At 43.1% G+C, this 26228-nt stretch overlaps 1 protein-coding gene across 1 annotated transcript in view; it reads right to left on the bottom strand.

The window, feature by feature from the left end:
* The window catches only part of TRHR (thyrotropin releasing hormone receptor), a 36268-nt gene extending 10508 nt beyond the window's left edge, over positions 1–25760 (bottom strand). The window contains exon 1 of the mRNA XM_059392943.1: positions 24972–25760. Coding sequence (XP_059248926.1) covers positions 24972–25760 — 789 coding nt within the window. The remainder of the gene's footprint in view (positions 1–24971) is intronic.
* Positions 25761–26228: the final 468 nt, after the last annotated feature.

Below are 26228 nucleotides of genomic sequence, written 5' to 3'. Positions count from 1 at the left end.
CTCAGATGGCTTTCAACAAAGTGATCAATGACCCTTTGCATTTTGTTACATTAATTAAGCCGGTTGAAGAATACACTTGAAGAGACCGTTATATAAATCCGAATGTAGGTAAGCTTCTACACTGATTGGAGCTCCGGGATTTTCCTCTTCCAGAGGTGTTCTGCTTTGTTTTGACTTAGAGTCTGGCAATGCAGTTTTTAAAACACAGTTATAATCAATGTGGGGTGCTTTGTACTATGGAGTGAGATCATTGGTGGGGTTTAAAAAATTGAATGATGGGGCCACCAAAGGGCTTGGAATCAACTCAAAGTCAGTTTAAGAATGCTAGAAGTGAATAAGGTCTAAGTGGTGATTCATGGTGGCGAGATCATGGACTGTCAAATTCTGCCTTGTGGATTACTTATGCATTCCTTGGCAAGAAGCCACCTAGGAATGCTAACGCATGGGTTCTTGGCTCCACCTGTCAAGTCTATATCTAAATATCAAGTACCATAACTAAATCTAAAAATTAAGAACTTAGAGCCATTCTGGCTAGAATTACAAAGTATTTTCTGGATTCTATTCTGATTAAAAATGTCCATGAAAATAGTAGCTGAGATTCAAAATAGAGAGGTTTTGGTGGTATTGGTGATGCTGGGGAAGAAGTAGGGATTAAGGAAATAGTGATAAAGATTTTTAAGTATAAATTTGTAAGTGGGGTACATCCAGTGAAATTGGAAAAATAAGTCTCCACAATTGTAGGGGTGCTGAGAAAGCAGACTTGTCAGGCAGAGCTGTTTCCTGAGTGAGACATTTGTTGGTACTGGAAATTGGGCTCCTCATTCTAGGGGGGGCCACAGGCACCAGGGCAGTCACAAGATGGCACTGCTCTTGGTAGGATGCATGAACACAGCTGAGACATGGAGCTGTAGAAGGATGTGTTTCCATATAGAACGCCATGCGACCCATCCTCCATGACACCCCCAGATACTTAACCAGCATCACCAAACACCAAGTGTGAGGACACTCATGGGAAACAGAGTTCTGCACCCAAGTCTGATGTGGGATGAACCTTCAAAGCCATACTTTCTTTCAAGAGCAAAGATAGAGAGAGGTACAAACACATGAAGAGTGGGAAAAGGGAAGCGACATTGAACTATTCTCGTTTAGGAATTAGCATATGACAGGGAGTCAGAGTGTTCAGAGAGATGCAATGCCTCCTGTGTGTCCACCATGTGCTTAGCATTTTCTTCACATCAGTCCTACTTTATCTGCATTTTACAGAGGATAAGACTGATGCTGAGAGGGGTGCCTGGGTGGCTCAGTGGGTTAAGCTTCTGCCTTCGGCTCAGGTCATGATCTCAGCATCCAGGTCCCGCAGCAGGCTTTCTGCTCAGCAGGGAGCCTGCTTCCCCCTCTCTCTCTGCTTTCTGCTCTGCCTACTTGTGATCTCTCTTTGTCAAATAAATAAATAAAGTCTAAAAACAACAACAACAGCAGCAAAACTGGTGCTGAGAAAGTCCTATGCTGATGAATGGAAGCCACATTTTAAAGGTATGTATATTTGACGGCAAAATTTCCCTCTTCTCTTCATTATAATACCTTAACTGTGGGACAAAATAATTTTTTTTGAAGTTTACAAAAACCAAAAAGCAAAGGTGGCTTGAAAGTTTAGAAATGGTAAAGACTGTCAGAGTGGAACAGGGAAAATGAAAGATGAATTCCTAGTCCCACCCAAAGGTAATACCTTAGCACCTACCAGAACTGTCCTGTTCCCTCCACTAAGCTCTGAAAGAACATGGTTTTTCAAAGTTTCCGTTTTGTAGGCTCTCCAGTGGACAGTGGAAAACAGCCTAGGGCTAGGTAAAGTTGGCAGCTAGACTTGAGGATTTGCTACAAAATTTCCCCCAACACTAGCAACTATTGTGATGTGGAGGTTTCGGGACTGGTTACAGTCTGGTAGTTGTGTGGGATGAAAGGCTATCTCCTCTCTTGTTGCTCTGATGTTTTCTTGTTCACAGGAGGCTGATGTTTGGAACCAAGCTGGGAAGGAGACAACTCAGCTGTCAGAGCTGGGATTCAAATTACAATAACATCTCCATTGTAGAAAATAAAATGTCATTCCAATTTCTTTCATGAGCCATCCTGGAACAATGCTACAGTGTATCTGCTGTGGGTTGTGTGCTACATCACCTTTTCTAAATGTTCTACTTCAGGTAAATTACTGGTGAATGACTAAGCAGGAGGAAAACCTGTCCTACCACCTTGAGTGGGTTTTCTTTCCTTTGCTCTCAAGGATGTGTTTACTTCTGACCATTTTTCTCTTTGGACCCAGACCTTAGAAAAAAATTGAATGAGGAGGCATCTTGACTGGCTGTGAGGGAGGCATTCAGTTGCTGGCTCTAATACTTCTTTGAAGATATCCATCCTTTCTGAGGGAGACATTTCCCGGTCTCTTCTCACCCCTGTGCTTCTCTGGCGCTGCAGCCTGGTGAGGGTAACACTGTAGACAACGATCCAGACACACAATCCCTCAGCTCACGCAGCAGGGGATGGGAAATCAATGAGAATGTTTTAAAATGTAAAATGTCAGTGATGGAGAGGAAGAGAGGTAATCTCTAAACAGAAGTAAAGCTCTCAGGGCTGCCAGGTTTTAGTGGGCATTTAGTGGTCTTGCTCCTAAAGGTATTGGACAAAATACCTCATCATGGGGCTAAGAGCACACGGAAGGAAGCCAACTCCTTCTCTATCTGTGTCAACCCCAGAACGGACCAACTATAACACGCTTGGGTCTATCTGGAGTTACAGAGTGAATTTTCTAGCTGTCCCAAAAGAACTCACAGCAACAGCCAAATGGGGAAAATATGTTTCTTTCCGTCCGCAAGTCATAAACTCAGCACTTTTCACTGATTTTTAGCTTTCTGATGACTCACCACGGGACTCAGAATCAGAAGACTTGGTTTGGAATGTCAGCTTACCCCTCAAAGCTTCCTGAGCCTTGATGTCTCAGTTAACATAATATGTGAATATAATGTGTTTAAGGATTAATTCTAAGGAGGACGTGAAAACACACTGACATATATACTATAGCTTCCTAATATGAGGTGCTCTTATATTCCTGATCCTATCTTGAAGTCAGCCTCCTCGGTGAGGGGTGCTGCCTCTATCACGCCTTGTTCACCTAACAGACTGAATGGAGCTACTTTGCATTTACCTGCTTTTAGCAGTTTGTCTAAAAAACCTGCATGAGTCTACAAGGTATAAGATGTAAACCACAGCAGGCTGGGCCTATGCTATGAAGTCCAAGGTTTTACCACAGATTATTAAGTCATTAGAGTTTCTCTTCAAAGGTATTATCCAGGCCATATTAGTAGTGGTTGAGGGAACAGGCTGGATTCTAATTCTAGGTCTGCTTCTCTCTAGCCATATACAATTGGGCAGGATATACCATGCCTGTAAGCCTCAGTACTCATCTGTGAAATGGGAGTAAGTGTAAAGAATACATGATGTGCTTCGGGCTCTCTGCTCAGCGGGGAGCCTGCTTCCTGCCCCACCCCCGCCTGCCTCTCTGCCTACTTGTGATCTCTGTCTGTCAAATAAATAAATAAAATTTTAAAAAAAAGAATAAATGAGGTGATGTATGTAAAGCATCTGCATAGAGTCTGGGCTTCGATAAGCAACATATCATTTAAACCATCTCTGGGAAAATGTGGAGAATTTAACTAAATAGCAGAGAAGGCTGACAACCACCACCACCACCACCACAATAGTAATTCCTTACTATACTCAATATATTTTAAACATAACACCAGGGACTTTATGCAATTATTCAATCATTGCAGTATTTATGAAGTAGGTATTCTTTTCATTTTATAGATGAAGAGAAAGATCCAGAGAAGAAAATGTTAACTTTCTAGAGACAGTGGCAGGTACTAACTTTTTCCCGGGTTGCTTTCTCTCTCATGTCCCTGCTTATTTCTGTGAACTAACAGATCCATTCTGAGAGGATGCTGTTGCCTCATTTGTTCGTTTGTTTCTTGTTTCTTTTTCATCTCTAGAACGATGGTTTCTACCTATCCCTGCACGCAAAGGGCAACACGAAGGTCCGGCACTTAGTAGGTGCCAAAACTAGTCAGGAAATGAATGAATGAAAAAAATGAATGAACGAACAACTCACTAACACTACTCTATTGTTTCTTCTGTGGAATTCCAGATGTTTTCTTGGTACTTCCAGTCCTAATCACAAATGTCACCATTGGTTGGGTTCTGATTTCTTTTCTGATATGTAAGATCTTGATGGCAGGAATAGGGTGGACTGCATATTTTTATCTCTAGCCCTTGAATCAAGGTTTGGCATTTAAAAAAATGCTTGGAATTAACAATTAAAATCAATGTGTAAAGATTCAGTCTCCAAAAGGGGGCATGATAGATCAGACTGGAATTATGGTGAAGAAGATTTTTGGGGAACAGCCTGTTATTCTGTAGAAATAAGCAGTTGTTGGATATAATGTCATGAGGAACATAGGAAGTGTGAACTAATGAGATGCTAAGTCAATAGGATTTATGTTTAAGTCACTTCCCCTTACTGATGTTGATTGATACTGATGTATTAATATATACCAGGGCAGGTTTGGCCTTCAAAAATACAAACCCACTTTGACAGTCATTCTTGCGCTGTCTTCTCTGTCTGCTGTCACATCTAATCATCTGTGGTTTCTCTGTCCCTCATGAAGCTGTAGAAAACCATTTCTCTGGAAGTCTGCACTCTGCACCTTAAATTTGTACTTTTAGAGCCCAATGAAATCAAAGATTTCCCAATCAATGGGCAAAGCATTTTCTTCAGGGGATATGAGTCAAGATGCTGGTTGGGGCTACACCAGCTGCTAATTTAGGCTGCTTGTGATAAGCTTGAATTTTCTTGTTTTGGGTAATGTTTTGGTAATTTTTGTTTTGATAATATTTGTTTAATATCTATAATTTATTTTTGAGCACCTCTCATGTACCTGCACTAAATCTATAATATTTTCACAAATAAACTTTTAAATAGGAATAGTTCAAGGTTCAGCAAACCTTTATTATAGGGAGCCAGACAATAAATATTTTAGACTTCATAGGCCCTTAGAGTCTCTGTCATAACTATTTAACTCTGCTGCTGTGAGAACAGCCATGAACGACACATGGGCGAACAGGCATGGGTATGAACATTACTTGGTAAAACAAGCCACGGTGCTGGATTTGGCCCATGGCTGTAGTTTGCCAACGAATGAACTACCCAGTACTTCCAGTAAAGAAGATAAATGGCATATAATTTATTTCGAACTAGTCTTGTGATTTACGGCTAACTTTTTTAAATTATTCATCTAATTATCAACAGATCTTATAAGAAATACAAACCGAATAAGGCTGGCTGTCAGCATGGGGACCAGAGTTTTGATGAAAATTTGATCCTCTCAGGAAAGAATCATCATGAGCATTACCGCTCTAAACAAATGCCACCTAAAAAAATACCCTGTTGATATAGTACTTTTAATAATCCTGGGACCTACTTTCCCAGAAGGTGTGCGCTCCTATGGATGTTGGATTCAGGCAGGGGTGCAGAAACCAGTACTGGAGCCCATTGGAGCGGACACACTTCCGGACTGATGGCAGAGGGCCCTGCTGGGCCCGAGTGAGCCAGTCCCTTGGTTCTGCTCTTAGACTCTCTTAATCTGTGCTGGAATCCAGTTGTTAGACTTGGGGCCCATTTCTATTTCTGAGTCTCCATTTTCTCTTCAGCAAAGGTGGTGAAAGACATTTTACCTGCCTCCCAGAGTGGTTGTGTGGATAAATGCGATGATGTCACTCAAGGGCTTATGCAGTGTTTGGAACACCGTAAATGCGAGAAAAGCAAAGCTAATTTTAAAGCCTACAATAAAAATCACTCATTACTTACTGTGCATCAGACCCTGTTCTGAGTGTTTCATTTGCATATCAGCTCTTCAAATCTCTATAATAACATCTGAAGAAAGTGCTCCCAGCAAGGGAACCCATCTACACTTACACTGGGATTTCATCCAGCTTGCCCCTGTGTGTGCTTGAACCACTCTGGCTGCCACTGAGAAGATAGAAGCCACTAGTCCCATCTGTCCTTAAAAAGGCAACTATTTCTGATTGCCCAGGTGGAACTAGGTAGATGTCATGTTTTCTCTTACAAAAATGAAGAGAACCAGCACTGTGTGTAGGTAAAGGAACATTGACCACGAACCTCTCTCAACCTCTGACCTACTTAGAGGTCTCCATCCCCACCAGTGGAAAATGTTTCAGTTCTGAATTAGAATGGAGGATGCCGGGAAACCTGGGTGGCTCAGTGGGTTAAGTTTCTGCCTTCGGCTCAGGTCATGATCTCTGGGTGGAATTGAGCCCCACATCGGGCTCTCTGCTCAGCGGGAAGCCTGCTTCCCTTCCTCTCTCTCTGCCTGCCTCTCTGCCTATTTGTGATCTCTGTCTGTCAAATAATAAATAAAATCTTTAAAATAAAATTAAAAAAAAAAAAGAATGGAGAATGCCTTTTTTTCTAGAATGAGTGTTAATAAAAGCTTATGAAAGGGATGCCTGGGTGGCTCTGTTGGTTGGACATCTCAGGTCATGAACCTGGGTTTGTGGGATTGAGCCCCGCATCAGGTTCTCTGCTGAGGGAGAGGGAGAAGCAGAGAGCCTGCTTCTCCCTCTGTCTGCCGCACCCCCTGCGTGTGCTCTCTCTCTCTCTCTGGCAAATAAATAAATACAAATCTTTTAAAAAATAAGAAAATTTTGAAAAAAATAGTTTATGAAAGATAACTGAAGAGTATCACTGCTACACTTACTATGCATAAAAGCTAAATGACTTATGTAGACTGGCCTGGTGTTTTAACATTACATTAATGGGAATAATCCTGTTGTTTCAGGCATTGGTTTATAAATGACATTTGCTGGGCACCTGGGTGGCTCAGTCATTAAGCCTCTGCCTTTGGCTCAGGTAATGATCTCAGGGTCCTGGGATCAAGCTCCACATCAGGCTCTCTGCTCAGTGGGAAGCCGGCCTCTCCCTTTCCCATCCTGGCTTCTTGTGTTCCCTCTCTCTCTGCCAAATAAATAAATAAAATTTTTAAAAAAACAATAAGTAAATACATGACATTTACTCATGTCGACATCTAGAATTAAAATGACAGTACCGTCTGAAAATGAGCTGTTTATTTTATGTCTCTGAAAATCGTCTCCCTCCTACTTCAGCAGCGTCCTCATCTGCTTCATTTTTCTCCAACATCTGATATACTATGTGTATATGTTTATATACTGTGAATAAGTTTGTATATTGTTTCCCCTTCCTCCTTAGAATATAGGTGGGTATAGAATAGAAGTCATGGGTCAAGGCTTTTTGTCTCATTTTTTCGCTACTGTGTTCCTAAGATCTCAGGCAGTGCCGGGAGCACTCAAGAAGGTGTTCAGCACCGTTTGTAGAACACATAAATCAATGCAATTGTCATCTATACAAGAAGTGTCCTTTTTCTTAGGCAGATATGGCCTAAGACATGTACCTCATCTGTGAGATACTAGTACTGTGGGCAAGTGTGTAAGGAAGTAGAGTATAAGGTTATAATCAGAGGCTTTGGATTCTATGCAAGGATTCGATCCCTGGTTCTTCCCTCTCTTATTGGATGACCTTGAGGTTCATGTTGCTGAATCTCAGACTCCTTGTCTTGAAAACTGAGATGAGAAGTTATACCCATGTCCTAGGTAGAAACATGATGCAGTACAAACATCCCCGAGCACCACACCTAGCACACGCTCCAAGCCCAGGAGTCCTGGTCACCTGAAAGGCGAGTAAATGATTGACAGCCATGTAGGTGGGCCACACTCCTTTCCGGGTTACATCAGGTGGGAGGGAGAGGACACACATAACTTGGGGCATGACATTCACTGAAGAATGTAAGATAAAATATTAAGGCAGCAACTCAAACGGGGATGCAGAGGTTTTGAAGATCCCTTGGGGGAAATTTTCAAAGCTCTCCATGTTCCCGGGGAGTTGGTAACATTGCCTCTCTTTATAATTTGTGCCGTGATGTGCTTCTGGACTGAAGGAACATGTCCTATTCCTTGGGGTTTTGGAGTAAAATAAAAGTTGATAACAAATTTAAAGTACGTAACTAAGGTGTAATATGTTCAAATCTTTCTGATGACTGCAAACGCGGCGTATGCATGAAACAGTGGCTGGTTAGCACACAAGGGAGGGAATCACTGTTCACCATCGAGGCTTTCCTGCATAGAATTTCCCTAGCATGACTGTGTAACAGCTTACCCAGATGTTTTCCTTCTGAATGAGGATGTTTCTATGGCTCTTTAGGGAAAAATGCTTTCATGAATTTTATCATTGTTAATTACCATGATTCAAGTCATCTTTATGATTAATCTTTGTTTTTCAAAGAATTCTTTATATTCCTCAGCGTGACTAAAGAACTTGACTCCATCCTTAATCCTGAGATCATATTGGTGGGTTTAGCTGAGGCAAAAAGGTAACCTTGAATAAATAGAATTTTAATTATGACAGTTTTACTTTTCTCTTTATGAAAGCATAATTATCCAAAAGTGCACTTAAATTTCAGTACCCATTTGTAAAAATTAGAGTACCTTCCTTCAATGCTACCAAGAACTTCTTAATGACCATTAAAAATTATTTGAAAAGTGAATTCACACTGTCACAGCCCAAAATTTTCTGTATTTTGACTCACTGGGCCTCATGGGAACATGAGTCTTCTTTGAGTACCTCAATGTTCGTGATTAAAAAATAAATCCAAGACAGCCTTTTCTACCTGTGGTCTATGCATGAATAACTGTCTCTAGCAAAACATGCTTATGATGAGTACAATGAGACTGATGTAATTTAATAACCATTCTTAATTATTCTAAGGAAATAAGCAGAGTTGGGAAGCAGCCAGTAACAGAAACCATTCATTAGCTTAAAAAACCACAGTCCATAATGACAGTTTTCTACTGGTCTGAGTTTGGGTCTGTACTGGATTTTGAGTGGCCGGCTCCAACTCCTTGAGTTGGCAGAGCTCCCTCAGGAATAAGTAAAGGGCACATGTGATACAGAAAGGGTCAGTACGTGGAACCTCTCTGCTTTTGCCTTTCCTGTCTCAAGGCTGTGGCAAGGCACAGAGGCTCAGTGGTCTCGCGCACACACACGGGAAGGGACAAGCGCCCTTGATTTTACTCATCTCTGTTTATTAAGTGCATCTGGGCTTCATAATGCCCCCTTCCTAGAGATAAAGTCAGCGGCAATGTCCAGGCAAGAACTGTCTGCAGAATGGAGCAGTGTTCCTTTGATCAAAAGGCTAATTGCTTTTAAGTGTGTTCCCGGCAAGCTTCAGTGATAAATTGGAAAGAGCCAGGATGTTTGAGGCGAAGGCAAAGGACTGCGAACCCCAGACATGCCCTCTGAGGATGCCAATAAAGCAGAGACCCAGCTCGAGATTGCGAGGAAGGAGTTAACAGCCCCTGAACTGGCCTTGTTCACGATATTTTTGTGGAAGGAATTTATTGAGGCACCTGGCTTCTGTTGATTTAGAGGGCAGGGCTTTGGATGGAACTTTCTGGCAAATGTAGGAATCTCTGCCCTTGGTAATGCATCAAATCCTATCTCTCTTTATTGTAAGATCCTTGCTGCAGTGTAAGGGAATGAAGTGCTAAGTATCAATTGTACTGGTTGTGGGGGTGTCATGCTTTGTCGCAGAGAAGGAGACGACCTTGAGGACAATGCAATGGCTCATCTAAATATGGCATCACACCCCTCAAGACCTTCAGGATTAGTGCCTTTTCTTGTCCAAACAGAGGGATGGCTTTTCCTAATTTGCTTAAGATGTTTATTGGGAATGAATCCCAGAACAGGCCCACTGCAAAGTATTTAGATGTCATTAAAAAATTCAGATCGCCTGTCATTTACTAGCACACCAGCTCCTTGTTTCTAAACGTGAGTCAGACTTCTTCTTGCAATCATTTCCTCCATCATATCTCTCACTTCCCACAACAAACCCCCGTGCTTCTGCTCACGACCCCTCCCTCCCCCAGGCTCGGCATGCTTAGTCCTTTCTTTCCCATTCCGTGTCACCAAGAAAAGAGAGACCAGACTATGAGAACGAGTGGTCTCCTACCCCATAACCTAAAAATAATCTGCAACCAGGATCACCCTGATCTCTTTTCCTGTATCGTTCATTCTCATGAAGTCACTCATTATCCATTCATTTAACATTCATTGATAACTTCTGCATGCCAGACATGGGGCTAGGGGCTGCAAACGCGTCGGGGAGTTAGATGCAATCCCTGCTGAAGAAGAGGAAAGAGCCGTTGCCTTCTCCTCTCTAAGGTAATGGCTTTGTCTGTGCTCTTGCTGGCACCCCTTGTGTCTCCCCAGGAATGCAGCCCTAGCAACAGTGAGTCTGGCTCTTGTCTCTGCAAGTAATTCCTCCCACTCTGCTTCGCTCTTTCCCATCAGGAGTTAAAGGCTTCAGGTTGGGCATCCTGGGAGGCTCAGTTGGTTAAGCATTTGCCTTCTGCTCAGGTCATTATCCCGGAGTCCAGAGATAGAGTCCCACAGCGGCTGGCTCCCTGCTCAGCAGGGAGCCTACTTCTCCCTCTGCCCTTCTCCCTGCTCATGCTTTCCCTCCCTCCCTCTCTCTCTCTCTCTCAAGTAAATAAATAAAATCTTTAAAAATGAATAAATAAAGGCTTTAGGTTTCTCCTGTCTTAAGCAGGAAACAGAATAAAATAGACAAAAATACTCTGCCTTTTTTCTCCCTGCCATTGCTGTGCACACCCCCACCCACCCACCTTCTCTCAGAATCAAATTTGTTAAAAGTCATCTCTCTTACTCTCTGTTGAGTTTCCTGGTGCTCCATCTGCTGCCCCCCCGCCCCCGCCAATCCATTCATTCGCTACTTCATGGAAGCTAGTGTAGTCCCCCGAGCACTCTATGGGGATTGCACTCACAGAGGCTGCCAATGACTGTTCGGGGTGCTTTTTCAGTTATCTTCACCTCTTTCTTTTGACCTCCATGGAAAGTCTCCTCCTTTGGCCTTTGTGACTCTACTTCCTCCTGGCTTTCTTCCTCTCTCTCTGGCAATTCCTTTTATTTACTTTATTATTTTATTTATTTCCTATGTTTGTTTATTTTATGGGCTCTTCATCCCATTCTCGCCAGAATTCTGGCTACTCCAGGGTTGCTTGTCTATTCCACAAAATTTCCCCTAATAATCATGTTTACCCCAGAGTCCCCAGCCAACCGTCTGGACTCTGATTGCTCCCAATCTGTATCTCCAGGCCAGGTGTCCTTCTGAGCTCAAGTCTGTATTTCAAAACTGTGGCCTTGTATTCTCTAGACATTTTGAATGGAACATGGGCAAGACCGAACTTTTAATACGCTCACTGCCCTGGAAAGTGTTCCTCTACTAATTGTCCTCATTCAGGCAAATTATACTACCCAATTAATAATAATAGTACCTAGCATTTGTCATGTCCTTGTTTCAAGCACTGTGCACAATGCTTTGTATGGATTATTGCACCAAATCCTAATAATCACCTTGAGAGATAGGTCCACTGTTAGCATCGCTCTCACAGATGAGCAAAGGGAGACAAATTTACAGGCTCATGTCACATCGTCAGTGGCCAACTCTGGCTCTGCTGTGGGGCACGAGATTCCAGAATGCAGATTCTCAATGGTCACACCTCTTTCCCAGCGGTTCAAGTGACTTACCTTTGATTCCTTTCTGCACATCTACTCAGACCAAGTCTGATGATTAAATTCCAAATATATCTATTTCTTTCTATTCTACCTTATCATGGGAGGCCTTTGCCGAACCATCCAGTTATTCTGTCCCTATTGTTGTGGACCCCTCCTAGCCAATGTCCTTACTTTGGTCCAACCCTTCGCCTACATGAAGACAGGGATCTTCCTCAAGCACAGATCTGAGCATAATATGCTTCCCTTGCAATCTTTCCGTGACTTTACATACCCCTTAGAAAATTGTCCAAATACCTCTGTATCTTAGCTGAAGTCTTCGTTTCCTGGTTCCTGCCTGTCCCATCGGTCTCAGCTTTTGTTGTCTAGTCTTAATGAGCTATGGGACCTTCTCCAGACTGATGGTGATCTTTCTGGACTGCTGGCCTTCCCCAGTAGAGTTCCCCATGCATAAACCATCTTCCTTCCCTTCTTCACCTATAAAATTTCTACTGATTTGCAAGGTGCAGCTTGGGAGTCCTCTTCCAGGAAGACTTTCTGATGTCCATCTGGCCCTGAGCCATCTAGGTCAGTAGAACTAGAACTACACCACTCTGGGCTTCTTCTGATAGATAACACTTAGTCCTTTATGACTGTAAGTATCAGTTTACTTTCCTGTGTTTCCTATTAGACTGTGAACTTTTTGTGAGCAAGAGTTCTAACTTACTCATGTTTGTATCCTCCTACCTAACACTGTGCCTGATACATAGTAGGTTTTCAATTAAGCCATAGATGAGTAGGTGCAAATTTGTCCTTACCGCTGTTTTCCCATTCCATATAATAGCACCCTGGAAGGGACTGGAATTATTGAACAAGGATAATACCGCCATTGTGTGCTACAGTTGGTTTATACAAAAGTATTGATTTGATTGCTCCTAATTGATTAACAGAGAAATAGCTGGAGATCCACCTAGCACTTCATAATCTCTAGATTCTATTTCTCCTGTAAATTCACCCAGAATCCGAGCCTATTCCTATCTTTCTTTATAGAACAGAAAATATATCCATGCACATTTTTTTTTCTCCTGCTCTCCCCCACCCTCATTTTCTACATACGTCATCTTTCAAAGGTTTGCCAAGTAGAATCAGTCACTGAGCAGAACTCCTGTCAGAGGAAACGTGGCACAGTATCAGTCCCAGACATTGCTGGAGGCTCCCGTTACTTGACTTCACAAATGATCTTTACAAATTCCTGGGGTGCTCGGCGTGTACCCTGCCTCTGTTCTCTCTCACCCTCATGATGGGGCCGCCTCTCTGAGCCACAGCCTCCTTCTCTAAGCTAAGAGCGGCTGGCTTGCAGAAAATCTGCTGAGTTCTTCCGGAGCCATAAATCCCACTTAAAACTCAAAACGATGAAGGCACAGGATGGGAGGCACAGGACGCTTTACCTATTTGCAATTACTGGATAATTCTGCTCAGGCCAGCTGTCCTAGGGGGACAGCCCAAAGTCACCAGGGCTGTCCACGAAAAGTTGCAGGATTCTCTTTTCCACGATGATTTTATCTATTTTTATTGCAACAAAACAGGGCTATCAGGTGTTTTGCATTATCCATTCTATTTTGCGTGCACATTTAGCCTTGTGGAATTTTCATAGCAAACTTAATTTGTAGTTTAAATTCTCGTGCACCTCACACGCAGCTCCGGAGAGCCGCGTTCGACTCTGGTTCGCCAGGCCATGACTTCCCAGTTTTAGAGAGATCCACTTACTCTTTTCACTGAAACTTCTCTCTCCCTAAATCTTCTCTCTCTCCCCGGCTTATTCTTCCTTATTTATTTTCCCTCCCACCTGGAGGGAAAGCAGCCACTAAGACTCTGTCTTTGGCCCTCTGGCCGTATTCCAAGAGGGGAAACTAGGTCTTTCTGTCTCCAGCAAAGACCCTGGTCCTCTTCCAGCCTCTTAATCAGAGATTCCTCCCGAGCGTGATTTTTGTCCACTTCTCCTTTCCTCTCTTTACATTTAATCCTAATTAGACCTTCTTTCCATTATCTTAATGATCCCCAAAGGCCCATATCTGATCTGATCCAGCTGACAATGTAAGTTTTTCCCAATGCTGAAGACATAACAATCTACAATGTCCAAATCCTCTCCTTAAGCTGAAGGTTTCTGACGGTGCTTTTGACATCTGTCCCTCCAGGTTGCCCTCAAGCGTCCCGCCGCTTGCAGGTCTCCTGGAGGGAACTGGAGGAGTCACACTGGACCCTCCTGTCTTCCTCATTCCTCACACCTGGTGTTTCCTCGTTATGTGTCAGTGTGTCCCTAGCACCATGGCAGGACACAGAGAGGAATGGGACGATGTCGCCGGGGTTGGGGAAGGCACGAGCCGGTGGGAGAGACCCTTGAACAAAGTACTGCGGCAACAGGGCGAGCCGCAAGCTGTGGGAACAAAGTGCTGATGAGAAGAGAGAAGCGTTTGCCAGGGGGGGCTCGGGGAAGCCTGAGCTGAGCGGTGAGTCAGGACGTGCGGATTGGAACAGGTCCAGGTCCAGGTCCAGGTCCAGGTCCAGGTCCAAGGGCGGCTGCAGAGCGCAGGCAGCTGGGGGCGTGTGCACCCTGGCTTGGACGCAGAGTAAAGTGGGGTGAGTTTAGGAACCTCTCCATGGGATGGTGTGCTGGGGACAGGGAGAAGACGGGTTTGGGGAATCCAAGAGTAAATGTAAAAAGAGCTGGGATTTAGGTTTTTCGGACTCTAGAGCTCGTGCTCCCCTGCCTTCCAATACATGTACCGTGTATGGGACCTCGTGATCCAACTGCTGCCTGGGCTGGGGACTTTTCACAGAGAGGTGTGGAAGCATCAAGATGGGGAGAGCTTTACAGGTGGGAAAAATTACATGAGCAATGTTGCAAAATGTACATGAGCCTGGTAGGTGTGGGGAAATGTGGTTTGATGTGCCTGACTCTATGGGGAAGGAATACATACAGATAAGCCCCCTCTTCCTCTCTGCTAGGTGCTGTGCTTTCTAAGGCTGCGACCTGTCCAGTCACCCTAGCTGAGGATCTGGGACTCCTCTCAGGAACTTCTCTCTTCTTCATTGGTCAAATTAGTTGTTAAATCCTACTGATCATTCCTCCTAAATATTTCCCATACATGCCCCTTCCTCCCCATCCCTGCTGTTACCCCCTAACTGAAGCCTTCCTGGTTTCTTGTCTGCATAGTGAAAGCTTTATCTCTAGCTCCCTGGTTCTTGGCTCCCTCAGTTGTACAATTTTATGAGCCAAGTTCCCAAGGTCAAGGCCTTCGGTGGTTCCCCAGTGCCACAGAATCAAGTTCAGACACCTTCGGAAGACACACGGGAACTTCTGTGGTCTCGCCCTGGGCTCAGCTTGGTTACATAAATGACTACTTGTGCCGGTCTGAAGGTTTTCTCATTTTTCTTGTTGGGCTGGTGAAAGCCCACTCATTGTTACAGAGCAGAAGCGACTCTTACTCTGTTGGGGGCTTTAAGAACAGCGTTTGCCCTCCCTGTTGCCTCTTCTGCGCACTGTATAGCCCAACATCTTTTTCATATTTTTAAAGGATTTTATTTATTTGAGAGAGAGAAAGAGAGCTTGCATAAGAAGGGGGAGGGGCAGAGAAAGGAGAAGCAGACTCCCCACTGAACAGGGAGCCTGACGTAGGCCTCGATCCCAGGACCCTGATGTCGTGACCCAAGTGCAGGCAGACATTTAACCAATGGAGCCACCGAGGTGCCCTCTGAGCGTTTTTAACAGCAATCTTTCATATTGCACTTAAAGACAGTGACTCTCACTGGTTTTCCAGAGCAATGCCTGGCTTGAAATTGGCACTCAATAAATGTTTATTGAATTAAATAAATAATGGATAAACAAAGCCAAAATAATGACGAAAGGGTCAGATGTTAGACAGTTTTAAAAGCGAGTCAGAGGAGATTGGGGATATTCCTTTTGAAAGAAGATGATGTGTACAAATTGTTTTAGGAAAATGAGTCAAATAGGGGTACTCAGATAGATTTATTCTCATTTTTATATTTTTTCAAAGGATTTTATTTATTTATCTGAGGGAGGGTCAGAGGGAGAAACAGATTCCCTGCCAAGCAGGAAGCCTGATGCGGGACTCAATCCCAGGACTCCAGGATCACGACCTGAGCCAAAGGCAGTCACTTAACCAACTGAGCTACCCAGGAGCCCTCATTTTTATACTTCTGTTCATGTTGTTTTCTTTCTCTGAGTTGCCATCACTCTGCCTCTCTCTCCATCCTGTCCAGTGCAGATCTCTCATTACAGACAGTATTTTAAAGGCTCATTGGAAAGCCAACAGGATTTTGTATAAAAAGTGAATTATTATTTGAGTCTGCCATATTTCTAAGTTAGCCTGTCCTGTCTGGGAGAAGGAAATCTCCATAAAAAGTTTTTCCTACTCACATAGTCACCGTTATATTGGGTAGTTGCTAATTTGGCTACTTTGGCATAAAAAAGGGATTCAACAGGGACACCTGGCTGGCTCAGTCAGTGGAGCACAGGACTCTTGATCTCGGGGTTGTGGGTTCAAGCCGCACGTTAGGTGTGGAGATTACTTGAAATAAAATGAAATAAAATCTTTTTTTAAAAAAAAGATTTTATTTCATTTATCAAAGAGAGAGGGGGGGGGAGAGCAAGTACAGGCAGACAGAATGACAGGCAGAGGCAGAGGGAGAAGCAGGCTCCCCGCCGAGCAAGGAGCCTGATGTGGGACTCGATCAGCACGCTGGGATCATGACCTGAGCCGAAGGCAGCTGCTTAACCAACTGAGCCACCCAGGCGTCCCTAAAATCTTTTTTTTAAAGGGATTAAAAGAGAGATTTAATAAAGGACAAGAAAATTTTATTTAAAATCAGAGAAGTATATGTCATAAATCAACAACAGTATTTCCACAGAGCAAAATAGTATTGGAATTGACTGAGCCCCAAAGGAAGCAGGCATGTACTTTCTTATACCTTCATTCATTATACGTATAGAATTCTCTCTCTCTCTCTCTCTCTCTCTCTCACACACACACACACACACACACACACATACACACACACATACACACACACACAGGAACGTGCTGATAAATATTTAACCACTGGCTCTCCACCAAAAAGAGAAAGGCACTGAATTGTCATATTTGCTGATTTCCATAGATTACAAAACTCCACCCATGGCCAATTGTAAGCAACTAATGTGTCATCACTGAACACAGAGTTAAAAAGAGATGCTAACAACCCGCTCTTCCAAAGCTTGTGCTTTCTGGCTGCAACACACGACTGTGTGTACCCACTTTTGGAAGCCTGCTATGTGCTAGACACCGTGCTGAGCTCACTGAGGACACAAGGTTCTGCTCTTAAGGATATTAATGGCAATAGGGTGGTGGACAGACCACCAATTATGATACTTAAGGATTACTAAGCTAGCAGTATATGCAAAGTATTATGGAAACATAGGTAGAACACCTAACATTCATAGTTAGAGCTAGGAATTTAGTTATATAAGTCGGCCTGAGAAATTCAGGGAAGGCTTGGGGGGGTGCCTTGGGACATCATCTGACCTGAGACTCAGAAGATCACTGGGAGTTGGCCAGATGAAGAGCATTCTGGCTGAGAGAACACAACAAGTTCAGAGAACTACAAATAATTCAGGATCACTGCAGCATGAAGTGTAAGTGAGGAAAGCCACAGGAGAGTAAGCTGAACACACAGGAAGGAGGCAAGATCCTATTTGCTAATGCTAAGATGTTTCAACTGTAGGCCTCAGGGAACCATACAAATCACTTGGATAATATATCTCTGGGAGAGGGAGCCCCTAGTGAACAATGTACAGAGTGATTTAGGGAGATTGGAATTGGAGCCCAAGAGGCTGGCGAGGTGTGTGCTGGATGAAGGGTGGGGGGAGTGGGGCGCGAGGCCCATGGCGGTGTGAGTGGGGTAAACGAACAGGACAGTTATGAGCTAGAATCACTTGGACTTGGCTATATAAGGTGGAAGGCACCTTAGAGAGACTCCCAGATTTTTGACGTGGGACTATCAGATAAGAAAGAGGAAAGTCGGGATTTACGAAGAAAAATAATGGGTTTAGTTTTAGACACATTGGGTTTGATGCGCTTATGTGATGTCCAAAAAGCAATGAACTGTTGCTAGAGCCCCGTGCTAGAGACTTGTAAGCGGGTCTGGACACAGAGCAGGAGGATGACAAAGGGCGCAGCTGCAGAAGCGGGAAGGGAGTCGGATGCAGCAGGTGTAGACGGCCTTCACCGGACTGTTGCCTTTCGTGGGCCCGCTGTGAGGAGACTAGACTGCTCTGTCCCTGAACCTGCCCCATCATCTCCCAGCCTCTCCTCTTTGGAGCTCTGCTCCCCGCTTCTCCCCGTGTCTTCTCAGGGCTGCTTTGAGATGTTCTGTCGATCTTTACCGGCTCAACTCAACAGCAGGGACTCCACGAAGCCTCCCTCCCCTCTCCCCCATTTTGCTTCTCCCTCCCAAAGCCGTGTCCTCTATCCAGAACATAGTGGGCGGCTCAGGATTATTTGTGCACTTGGCCAACGGTGAGTTCCTCGGAAGATGAAGAGTTCGTCTCTCCGTGTCCCTGCGGCCCCCACACTTACGGCAGTGCTAGGTGCTTTTTCAGGATTGTGAGTGGACGTTTCATTAAGTTGAGGAGGATATTGAATATAAAGTGCCTATTGCCCAATTTTGCTTAACGTTGACCTCACTCTAGCTTCATATCTCTCACCCTTCCCCCAGCTCATAAAGGAGCCTAAAGACAGGGAGCCAGCCGAGCCTTCCTCTGTCTGGAACCTGGGATATCTGCTCGCTATTTGAAGAATGTGCAAAAAGCTACGTAAAGAAATACGGTTTGTCATTTTCAAAGTTAGCTGATTTTTTTTTTAAACTTTTCTTAAAGACTTTTATTTCTTTATTTAACAGAGAGAGAGAGAGAGATCACAAGTAGAGAGGCAGGCAGAGAGAGAGGGGGAAACAGGCTCCCTGCTGAGCAGAGCGTCCCATGAAGGGCTTGATCCCAGGACCCTGAGATTATGACCTGAGCCGAAGGCAGAGGTTTAACCCACTGAGCCACCCAGGCGCCCCTGGGTTAGCTGATTTTTTTAAAAAGCTTTATTTGTTTATTTGAGAGAGAGCTTGAGCAGAGGGATGGGCAGAGGGAGATGGGAGATAAATCTCAAGCAGACTCCCTCCTGAGTGTGGAGCCTGACAAAAGGCTCGAACTCACAACCCTGAGGTTATGACAAAGAGCCCGATGCTTAGCTGACTGAGCCACCCAGTTGCACCTCAAGATTAGCTGATTTTAAGAAGTGTGTGTGTGTGTGTGTGTGTGTGTGTGTCTAAATTAAGAATGCTACAGGAGTACATCTCCTTTTTTGTAAGCACGTAGGAAAATGTATTTTTCTGTACTGGTGTAATTATGCCACAAAGCTACAAATATAAAACTGGAAATAAACAATGTTCATCTAACCAAGAGACACAAGGCTCATAACTCTAGGGGTTTTTTGCTGAGTCAGTTTATGGGTATGTGCAGAGTCTTTCCTTATACAGAATGGGAAAGGGATCATGGAAAGCTGTTCTTTGACGATAAAGATAAGATGGCTCACTTAGATACCTGTGTACTAAGTGAAAAAAAAATCACATTTTTTTCCCATCTTAGTGAACTTTATTACTAGGAAGGATACAGGTGAATGCAGACAAATGAAATAAAACCATTAGAAATGAAAAATGGATTTGTGAAAATAGTCCCGGTAAACTCGAGAGATCTCTGATTTAGCCTGATGCAGAGGAGTTTAGTTTCATTAATTTGTCGGTACGATGAACCATAGATGAAACCCCCCGTACAACATAAGGGACTTTCTCCTCTCATATCCCAGCCTACAGCCTGATGTTACACTGTTATGCCTCCTTTCCCTCCTGTCTCAGAGGGGTTTCCTTGTTCAAGATTTCTTCGAAAAGCAAGCAGCGCTGGAGGCAGGATTTGGAGGGAGGCAGGGGGAGAAGAGAAAAGACACATTTAAGCCCTTCCTTGATCTGGATTCTTCATTTTCCAGGAGCCTATTGCACCTGTGGAACACGCCTAGGGGGCTGCAGAGGGGGTCGCAGATCAGCGAGAAGGGTAACCAACGGGACAGGCAGGAAGAGAGCAAACACGAATTTGGTCACAGGCATCTCATTGCATTTGGACAAAAAGTCTATGAGTAATTGTTATTCCCCTTTTATTGATGAGAAAATCAAGGCTAAGAGAAACGGATACAATCTTACCCATCTTCTTTTACTCTTCTATATTCCTTGAGAATATTAATTTCAACATTTTATGATTTATATAAATCATATATATATGATTTATACCCCACCTGAAATTAATATTCTCAAGGAAAATAGTATATATATATATATATGTGTGTGTGTGTGTATATATATATATGACTGTAATCATATTAAAAAGACCAAGTGAAACCATAAGAAAAAGAATATAAGCCCATGCTAATAACTGTGGTTTGGGGATGTGGAGTAAAGGAGGCCTTTTTTCTTATCCTGGTGTTCTGTAGTTTTCCATAATACACATGATTGCTTTCATATTGTCATCAGCAGTAACAATAGCAACAGCAGCAAAGGCATGGGTTGCTTTAGAAAGGAAAGTGTCTTTTGTTTCTTGGGCATGCTGTGTTCCTCTGGTAAGGTAGAAGGCTTGTAAGAAATTTCTGAAAACAAAGACTGGAATTTTAAAGGCTTCCTCAGTCAAATAAAACCTATAATGAAAAACTTGCCATAAACTCATGGAGTTTGTATTTGGACTCTGTTCCACAGTTCCCCCACCAGAGAAAAAAAGGAATGAATTAGGGAGACTCGGTGTAAAAGAAAAACGGTAGTCTGCTCCGTACGATATTCTTCTGCACACCCCAGGATCCGTGGAAAGCAAATATTTGCATTTGCTTTGTGTGTAGCCATAGTATAGACCATTACCAAGATTTTTTGTGCCTCCAAAATACCAAAGGACCCAATCAATTGCTTCGAAATAAACAGTCAATAATTTGAATATTTTATCCACCCAACTCTCTGCATTGGAATGGACAAAACCGACAGCTCTTCTGCAACTGTGTGAAGAGAGCTGAAATGGGACAAGTGGGCTCATTTACTCTGGGTCTCCTCGATATCAAAACAACCAATTATAAAGCCAAAGATTTAGTCAATCAGATAAATCCTTTATCTCCACAGTTCCAAGCCACGGTTTTGATGTTACACTGTAACATTTAGTCAATTACCAAATATTTAGTCAGTTTCCTAAAATATAATTGAATCTCTAAATAATAGGGAAAGGAAAAGCTCTGATCTGGATTTTCTGCATGGGGGATAAAAGTTAAAAACAAACAAAAGTGCTCTTTTGTCCCTTACATATAAATGCTCTTTTATTTCCTTTTTTAAATGGAGTTCTCTTAGGCTATACACATTTGACTTTAATAACTTGGTTAGGAAGACTTGTCCCAGAGAATATTTGTTAAAATGTAAATTAAACTTGCCTGGAAGAAAAAAATATGCAGAGAAAAATAGTAAAATAAAAGACCCTCGGTTCTAGGAGGTGGAGGTTGGAACCTTTTGAAGACTTGAGAAAAGAACAATTTTAGAAGAGAAAAAGGCCAAGGGAAGGCACGTTGATTTTGGACAAAACTGCTTGCCTTGCGTGGCTCTCACTGGTACTCAGGAGGAGGGGCGCTTGTGTCTCCTGGGCTCAGAGCCCTGGAGCTGCTGTCTCAGCTGGTGTGTCTGTTACGTTCACAACTCACCCTTTCTTTCTTTCAAACATGTCTCTGGTTCACACCCTCCTTTAAGTCCTCCTGATAGAGAATCTTCCTACCTCATGCCTGAATCACCACCAACAATGTCCAAGGCGGCCTTTCTGCTCCCTGTCTCCTGCCCTCCAAATCTGCCTCATCCCCATGTTCATCACCTCCCGAACCAGTTTGCTCACTACTGTTACACACACACACACACACACACACACACACACACTCCTATTTAATCCAATCTTTCTTTTTACTACTCCCCCAAATACATCATTCATTGTAGTCAACCAAATCACTTGACACCATAAAAATCCCACCCAAGGGCCCTTCCTTGTCTCCTGTCCAAACCTGTAACATTCTCATCCCAGCCAGGTTCTGTCTGTGTGGAACGCTGTCCCTCTTGACTCTTTTTATTTTTTTAAATAATTTTTTATTTTTTATAAACATATATTTTTATCCCCAGGGGTACAGGTCTGTGAATCACCAGGTTTACACACTTCACAGCACTCACCAAAGCACATACCCTTCCCAATGTCCATAATCCCACCCCCTTCTCCCAAACCCCCTCCCCCCAGCAACCCTCAGTTTGTTTTGTGAGATTAAGACCTCTTGACTCTTACTTTCCAAATTAGCTCCCTCCTTTCAGAGCCTTCTCAAATGCCACCTCTTCCACGAAGCCCTCCCGGATCCCTTTAGCCCCACAATGTCCTTTCTCTTCTCTGAACACCTATCCCATCTATAATCAAGACTGAATTTCATGACATATTACTCCAGTGCATTTCCATTGATTCATACACCAGCCCATGTCTCTCAGGCGGTGCGTTATTGGCATGTGTCACAGGGCACTTCTTCAAAGGGTGGGGCTGACTGGCTCGTTTCAGGACATTTGGCGCCCCTCCCTCTTGAATGCTGACAGCGATGCTGTGGTGACAAACCCAAATGCTCCGAATACATTTCCAAATGCCTCAATTATTAAAAAGTCCCTTAGAGAAGTTACTATAACATATACACATCTGTTCAACAACTACTCTGTTTAAATGGTGACTGTGTATAGTATTTCAAAGAATGAATCTGTATTTCTCTAACAGTTGCCAACACGCTGTAAATCTGGGAAGGGAGCTAACTGTCAGGTGTCAATTACCACTCCATTTCATAAGATGTCTCACTGAGCCCTCCTGGTGACCCTGGATGCTGCTATTGATCTTCCTCTCCCAGATTAGGAAACTGAGGCTCAGAGAGTTCTACCTGTTCAAGCTCGTACTATTCGACTGGAACCCCTGCATGCAAGCCCAGGATTGTCTGGAGCCAAATCTTTGACTTTTTCTTCTATCACCAACCTCTCGAAAGGCAGCCTCTCTGTAACAGCTTTGAAACAGGAGCGTGAACATGTAACTTAATTACCAATTTAAAGCACATTATTAATGCTGATAGGTACTAATGACGATAATTGAGAGGAAGGACATTAGACCGGACCAACAATTTTTTTTAGAATTTATAACAAGAATATAAATTGGAGTCTAATGAACAAATTTACTCACTGACCTTCTTTGCTGCAGACATTAACCCATGTTTGATCTCTAACTGAGATGTATATATTCTTTACTTTCTTACTGTATTTGTTAATGTTTGTCTTGGCAGATGGTCAACAGCTCTCTCTAAATTTCCCTTAATCAAGTTTTGAGTAATGGATGCCCAAACGTGCCTTGTATTAGGTAACACTGCTAGACCCAAAGTGATAGGAATCTAAGAGGTGGCAATGGTTCTCAGGTCTTCCCTCTCTAGTATTAAAATATCTTTCATTAAAAATGTTCTATTAAATCAGACTTCACAGTATCATTTAAAATGGTTATATACTCCCTTTAAGTTATAGTTTCTTATTCATTTCATGCATATCTACAACACCCAAACACCCACATTCATTAGTAGCTCATTTCAGTGTGTGCCCATATGTCCAATTAAGATTCTTTTTAAAAAATGTTTATTTAATGATATATTTTCAACATTATAAATAAAATTTAGACTTCTTTGGTACTTAGGGAAAAAAAAGAAGAAGAAATATCATTGGGACGCCTGGTCAGTGGGTTAAGCCTTTGCCTTTGGCTCAGGTCATGATCTCAGGGTCGTGGGATCGAGCCCCCCATTGGGCTCTCTGCTCAGCAGGGATCCTGCTTCCCCCTCTCTCTCTGCCTACTTGTGATCTCTGTCTATCAAATAAATAAAATCTTAAAAAAATAAATAAAATAAATTTTTATTTAATTATTTTCAGTATTCCAAAATTCATTATTTATGCACCACACCCAGTACAGTTAAGATTCTTCATATAACAGCTAATCTAGAGTTCAGGAAGTAATAACATGTATATAATCCACATGTGTACTTTAACATTTAAAGTATGCTCAGTTTCTATCTGTGCATGCCAGAAGAGCTGTATTCCCTGCAGTGGATAAAAAGAGAAAAAGCCAGTTTTGCTGATTTCAAGTTTTCTTTCTCAGCTATGAGACTAATTGTTTGCTATGTGTTTATTCTGCTTCGCAAAGAAGAAAAAGGAACTGGAAGCTAAGTCCATTAAAGAACTTGGGACAATTGTGTCAATACAGCTGAAAATGTATATGATATAGAAGTGTTTTATTCCTATATTGTCTTATAAACTGTATCTACTGTAACAAACTTACATTTCATCCACTAGTAAAACCACTGTCTAGCTGTAACCACATCCACATTTGGCCATCTAAAAGCGTAAAGGGATTTTTGATTATGGTTGCCAGGAGAAACACATTAAAAAAAAAAAAAAAAGTAACCATTCTTTGTGACAAAAGAATTGAGCTTGGTATTAGGTTTTTTACCAGAATACTTCCAGAGCAGAGCACATTTTCAGTTTCTGCATGCTGGGACACTTTGTAGGGAGCTGGGGAAGAGGGTGATAGACTCACTCCCCACTAAAAACCACTAAGTCCAGGACCGGGAACCCCTTTCAATTATCTGTCTCAGTGAGCAGCTGTAGAATGGTAGAAAAGTTTCATTACGGCTCTGACTCATCTTTTCTCCAACTATCTTATCAAAGCTTTGTCATGCCATAGAATACTTAAAGCTATCCAGCTGCTCCCCAGAGAAGACACAAATAGTGCACGTACTTCGAGAACATTTCCCAGAGAGTCACACACATTTTAAAAGTGGATTTCTAGGGTTTCTGTTTATATTTCATTGTATCATCCCAGTCCCTACACTGAGAACTGCTGGTGTGCTATCACATTTCCCCCCACCTATTTTTAGATCTTTGGTTACTTTAGAGATGGATTTAATAGGTAAAGCAGAAGTTTACACTGTGAAACATGAGCATGATTGTATTTTGGTTTTGCCAACAGCTCAGTAGGGCAAAGTTGATTCCATCCTACAAAGAACTCTATGCCACATTTTTCCCCTGGACTTGGTGCCTCAGATTTGCTTACCTGCTTCCTTGAAGATACTGTGCTGTTGAAACATCTATTGGAGGTCTTTGCATTTAAATTCTTGTTCTGATGGGTTGAGTCATTTTTCCATGTCATAGAGTTTTCTTTAGGATCTGAAGGAAGAGGATTTAAGAAGAGGATCCTAGCTATGAATCCATAGAGGACGGTGGCCAGTATCATCGGCACAACATAAAAGACACCGAAGTCCATTAGGTAAATAGGTGAGTAGTAATTCCTGGAGATCTTGTAGCCACAGGACACCACGATAGCATTTTTGTAGGTGCTAATATTGAGATCCAGCAAGAAGAACCAGAGCATACAGTAAATGGATGTGAAAGCCCAGACGAAGATGATGATCTTTTTGGCTCTGGAAAATGTGCAGAGAAACTGGGCTTTGATGGGGTGACAGATGGCTATATACCTCTCGATGGTAAAGGCTGTGATGGAACAAGAGGATGCATTAATGCCCAAATACTGGAGATAAGTGATGCAGAGGCAGCCAACATAGCCGTAGACCCAGGAGCCATAGAGACTGTCCGTGATGTTGGGGAGGCCGGCAGCCACCAAAACCATGAGATCGGCCACTGCCAGACTCACCAGGTAGCAGTTTGTGGGGGTCCTCATGTGCTTGGTCCTCATGACCACCAGCACCACCATGATGTTGCCCACGATGCCCAGACCACAGATCACGAGCACAAGTAAGATGGTGACCACTTGGTACTCGAGGGCCACCACCGCTCTTGGCTGAAGCTGTGTTTGGTTCAGTTCACTCACTGTCTCGTTTTCCATCTTCACCGGCTGGATGTTTCTCAGAAGCACTTCTCAAAACATCTTCTTCCCGGTGGCCTGCCTTTATCTCCGTGCTTTCTCCCCCTGTGAAAAGTTACAGCCCAGATTCATTCACAGCCTCCCAGTTTCAAAGGGAGCCAGTCCCCGGACGGGCAGCTCTCTCTTCCTCTGCTTTCACCTCCCGTATTTCTCTAGTACCTGGGCTCACGTGTACTTCTGAAAACTCCTTATTGAACCTCTACTGTAGGCTGGAGGTACCGTTTTTGACCAGCTTCATCAGAGGCACCTGTTTCCTCTTAATGGTGAAAAACGGGGAAGTGAAACAGAGGAAGCTCCCTACTTTGAGAGGGTGCCCAGTAGGAAAACCTAAGTGATATCTGCTAGCTGAAAAATAAATACAGAAACCTCTCAGATGCTTGGGGAAAGGGGAAAGAAGAAAAAGGGATGGGGAGGGGGGTAGAGGGAGCA

The sequence above is a fragment of the Mustela nigripes genome, chromosome 3 (assembly GCF_022355385.1).
Source record: "Mustela nigripes isolate SB6536 chromosome 3, MUSNIG.SB6536, whole genome shotgun sequence".
Classification (NCBI taxonomy): Eukaryota; Metazoa; Chordata; class Mammalia; order Carnivora; family Mustelidae; genus Mustela; species Mustela nigripes.
The sequence above is the reverse complement of the archived record's forward strand: the minus strand, read 5'-3'. Positions and strand labels throughout refer to the sequence as shown.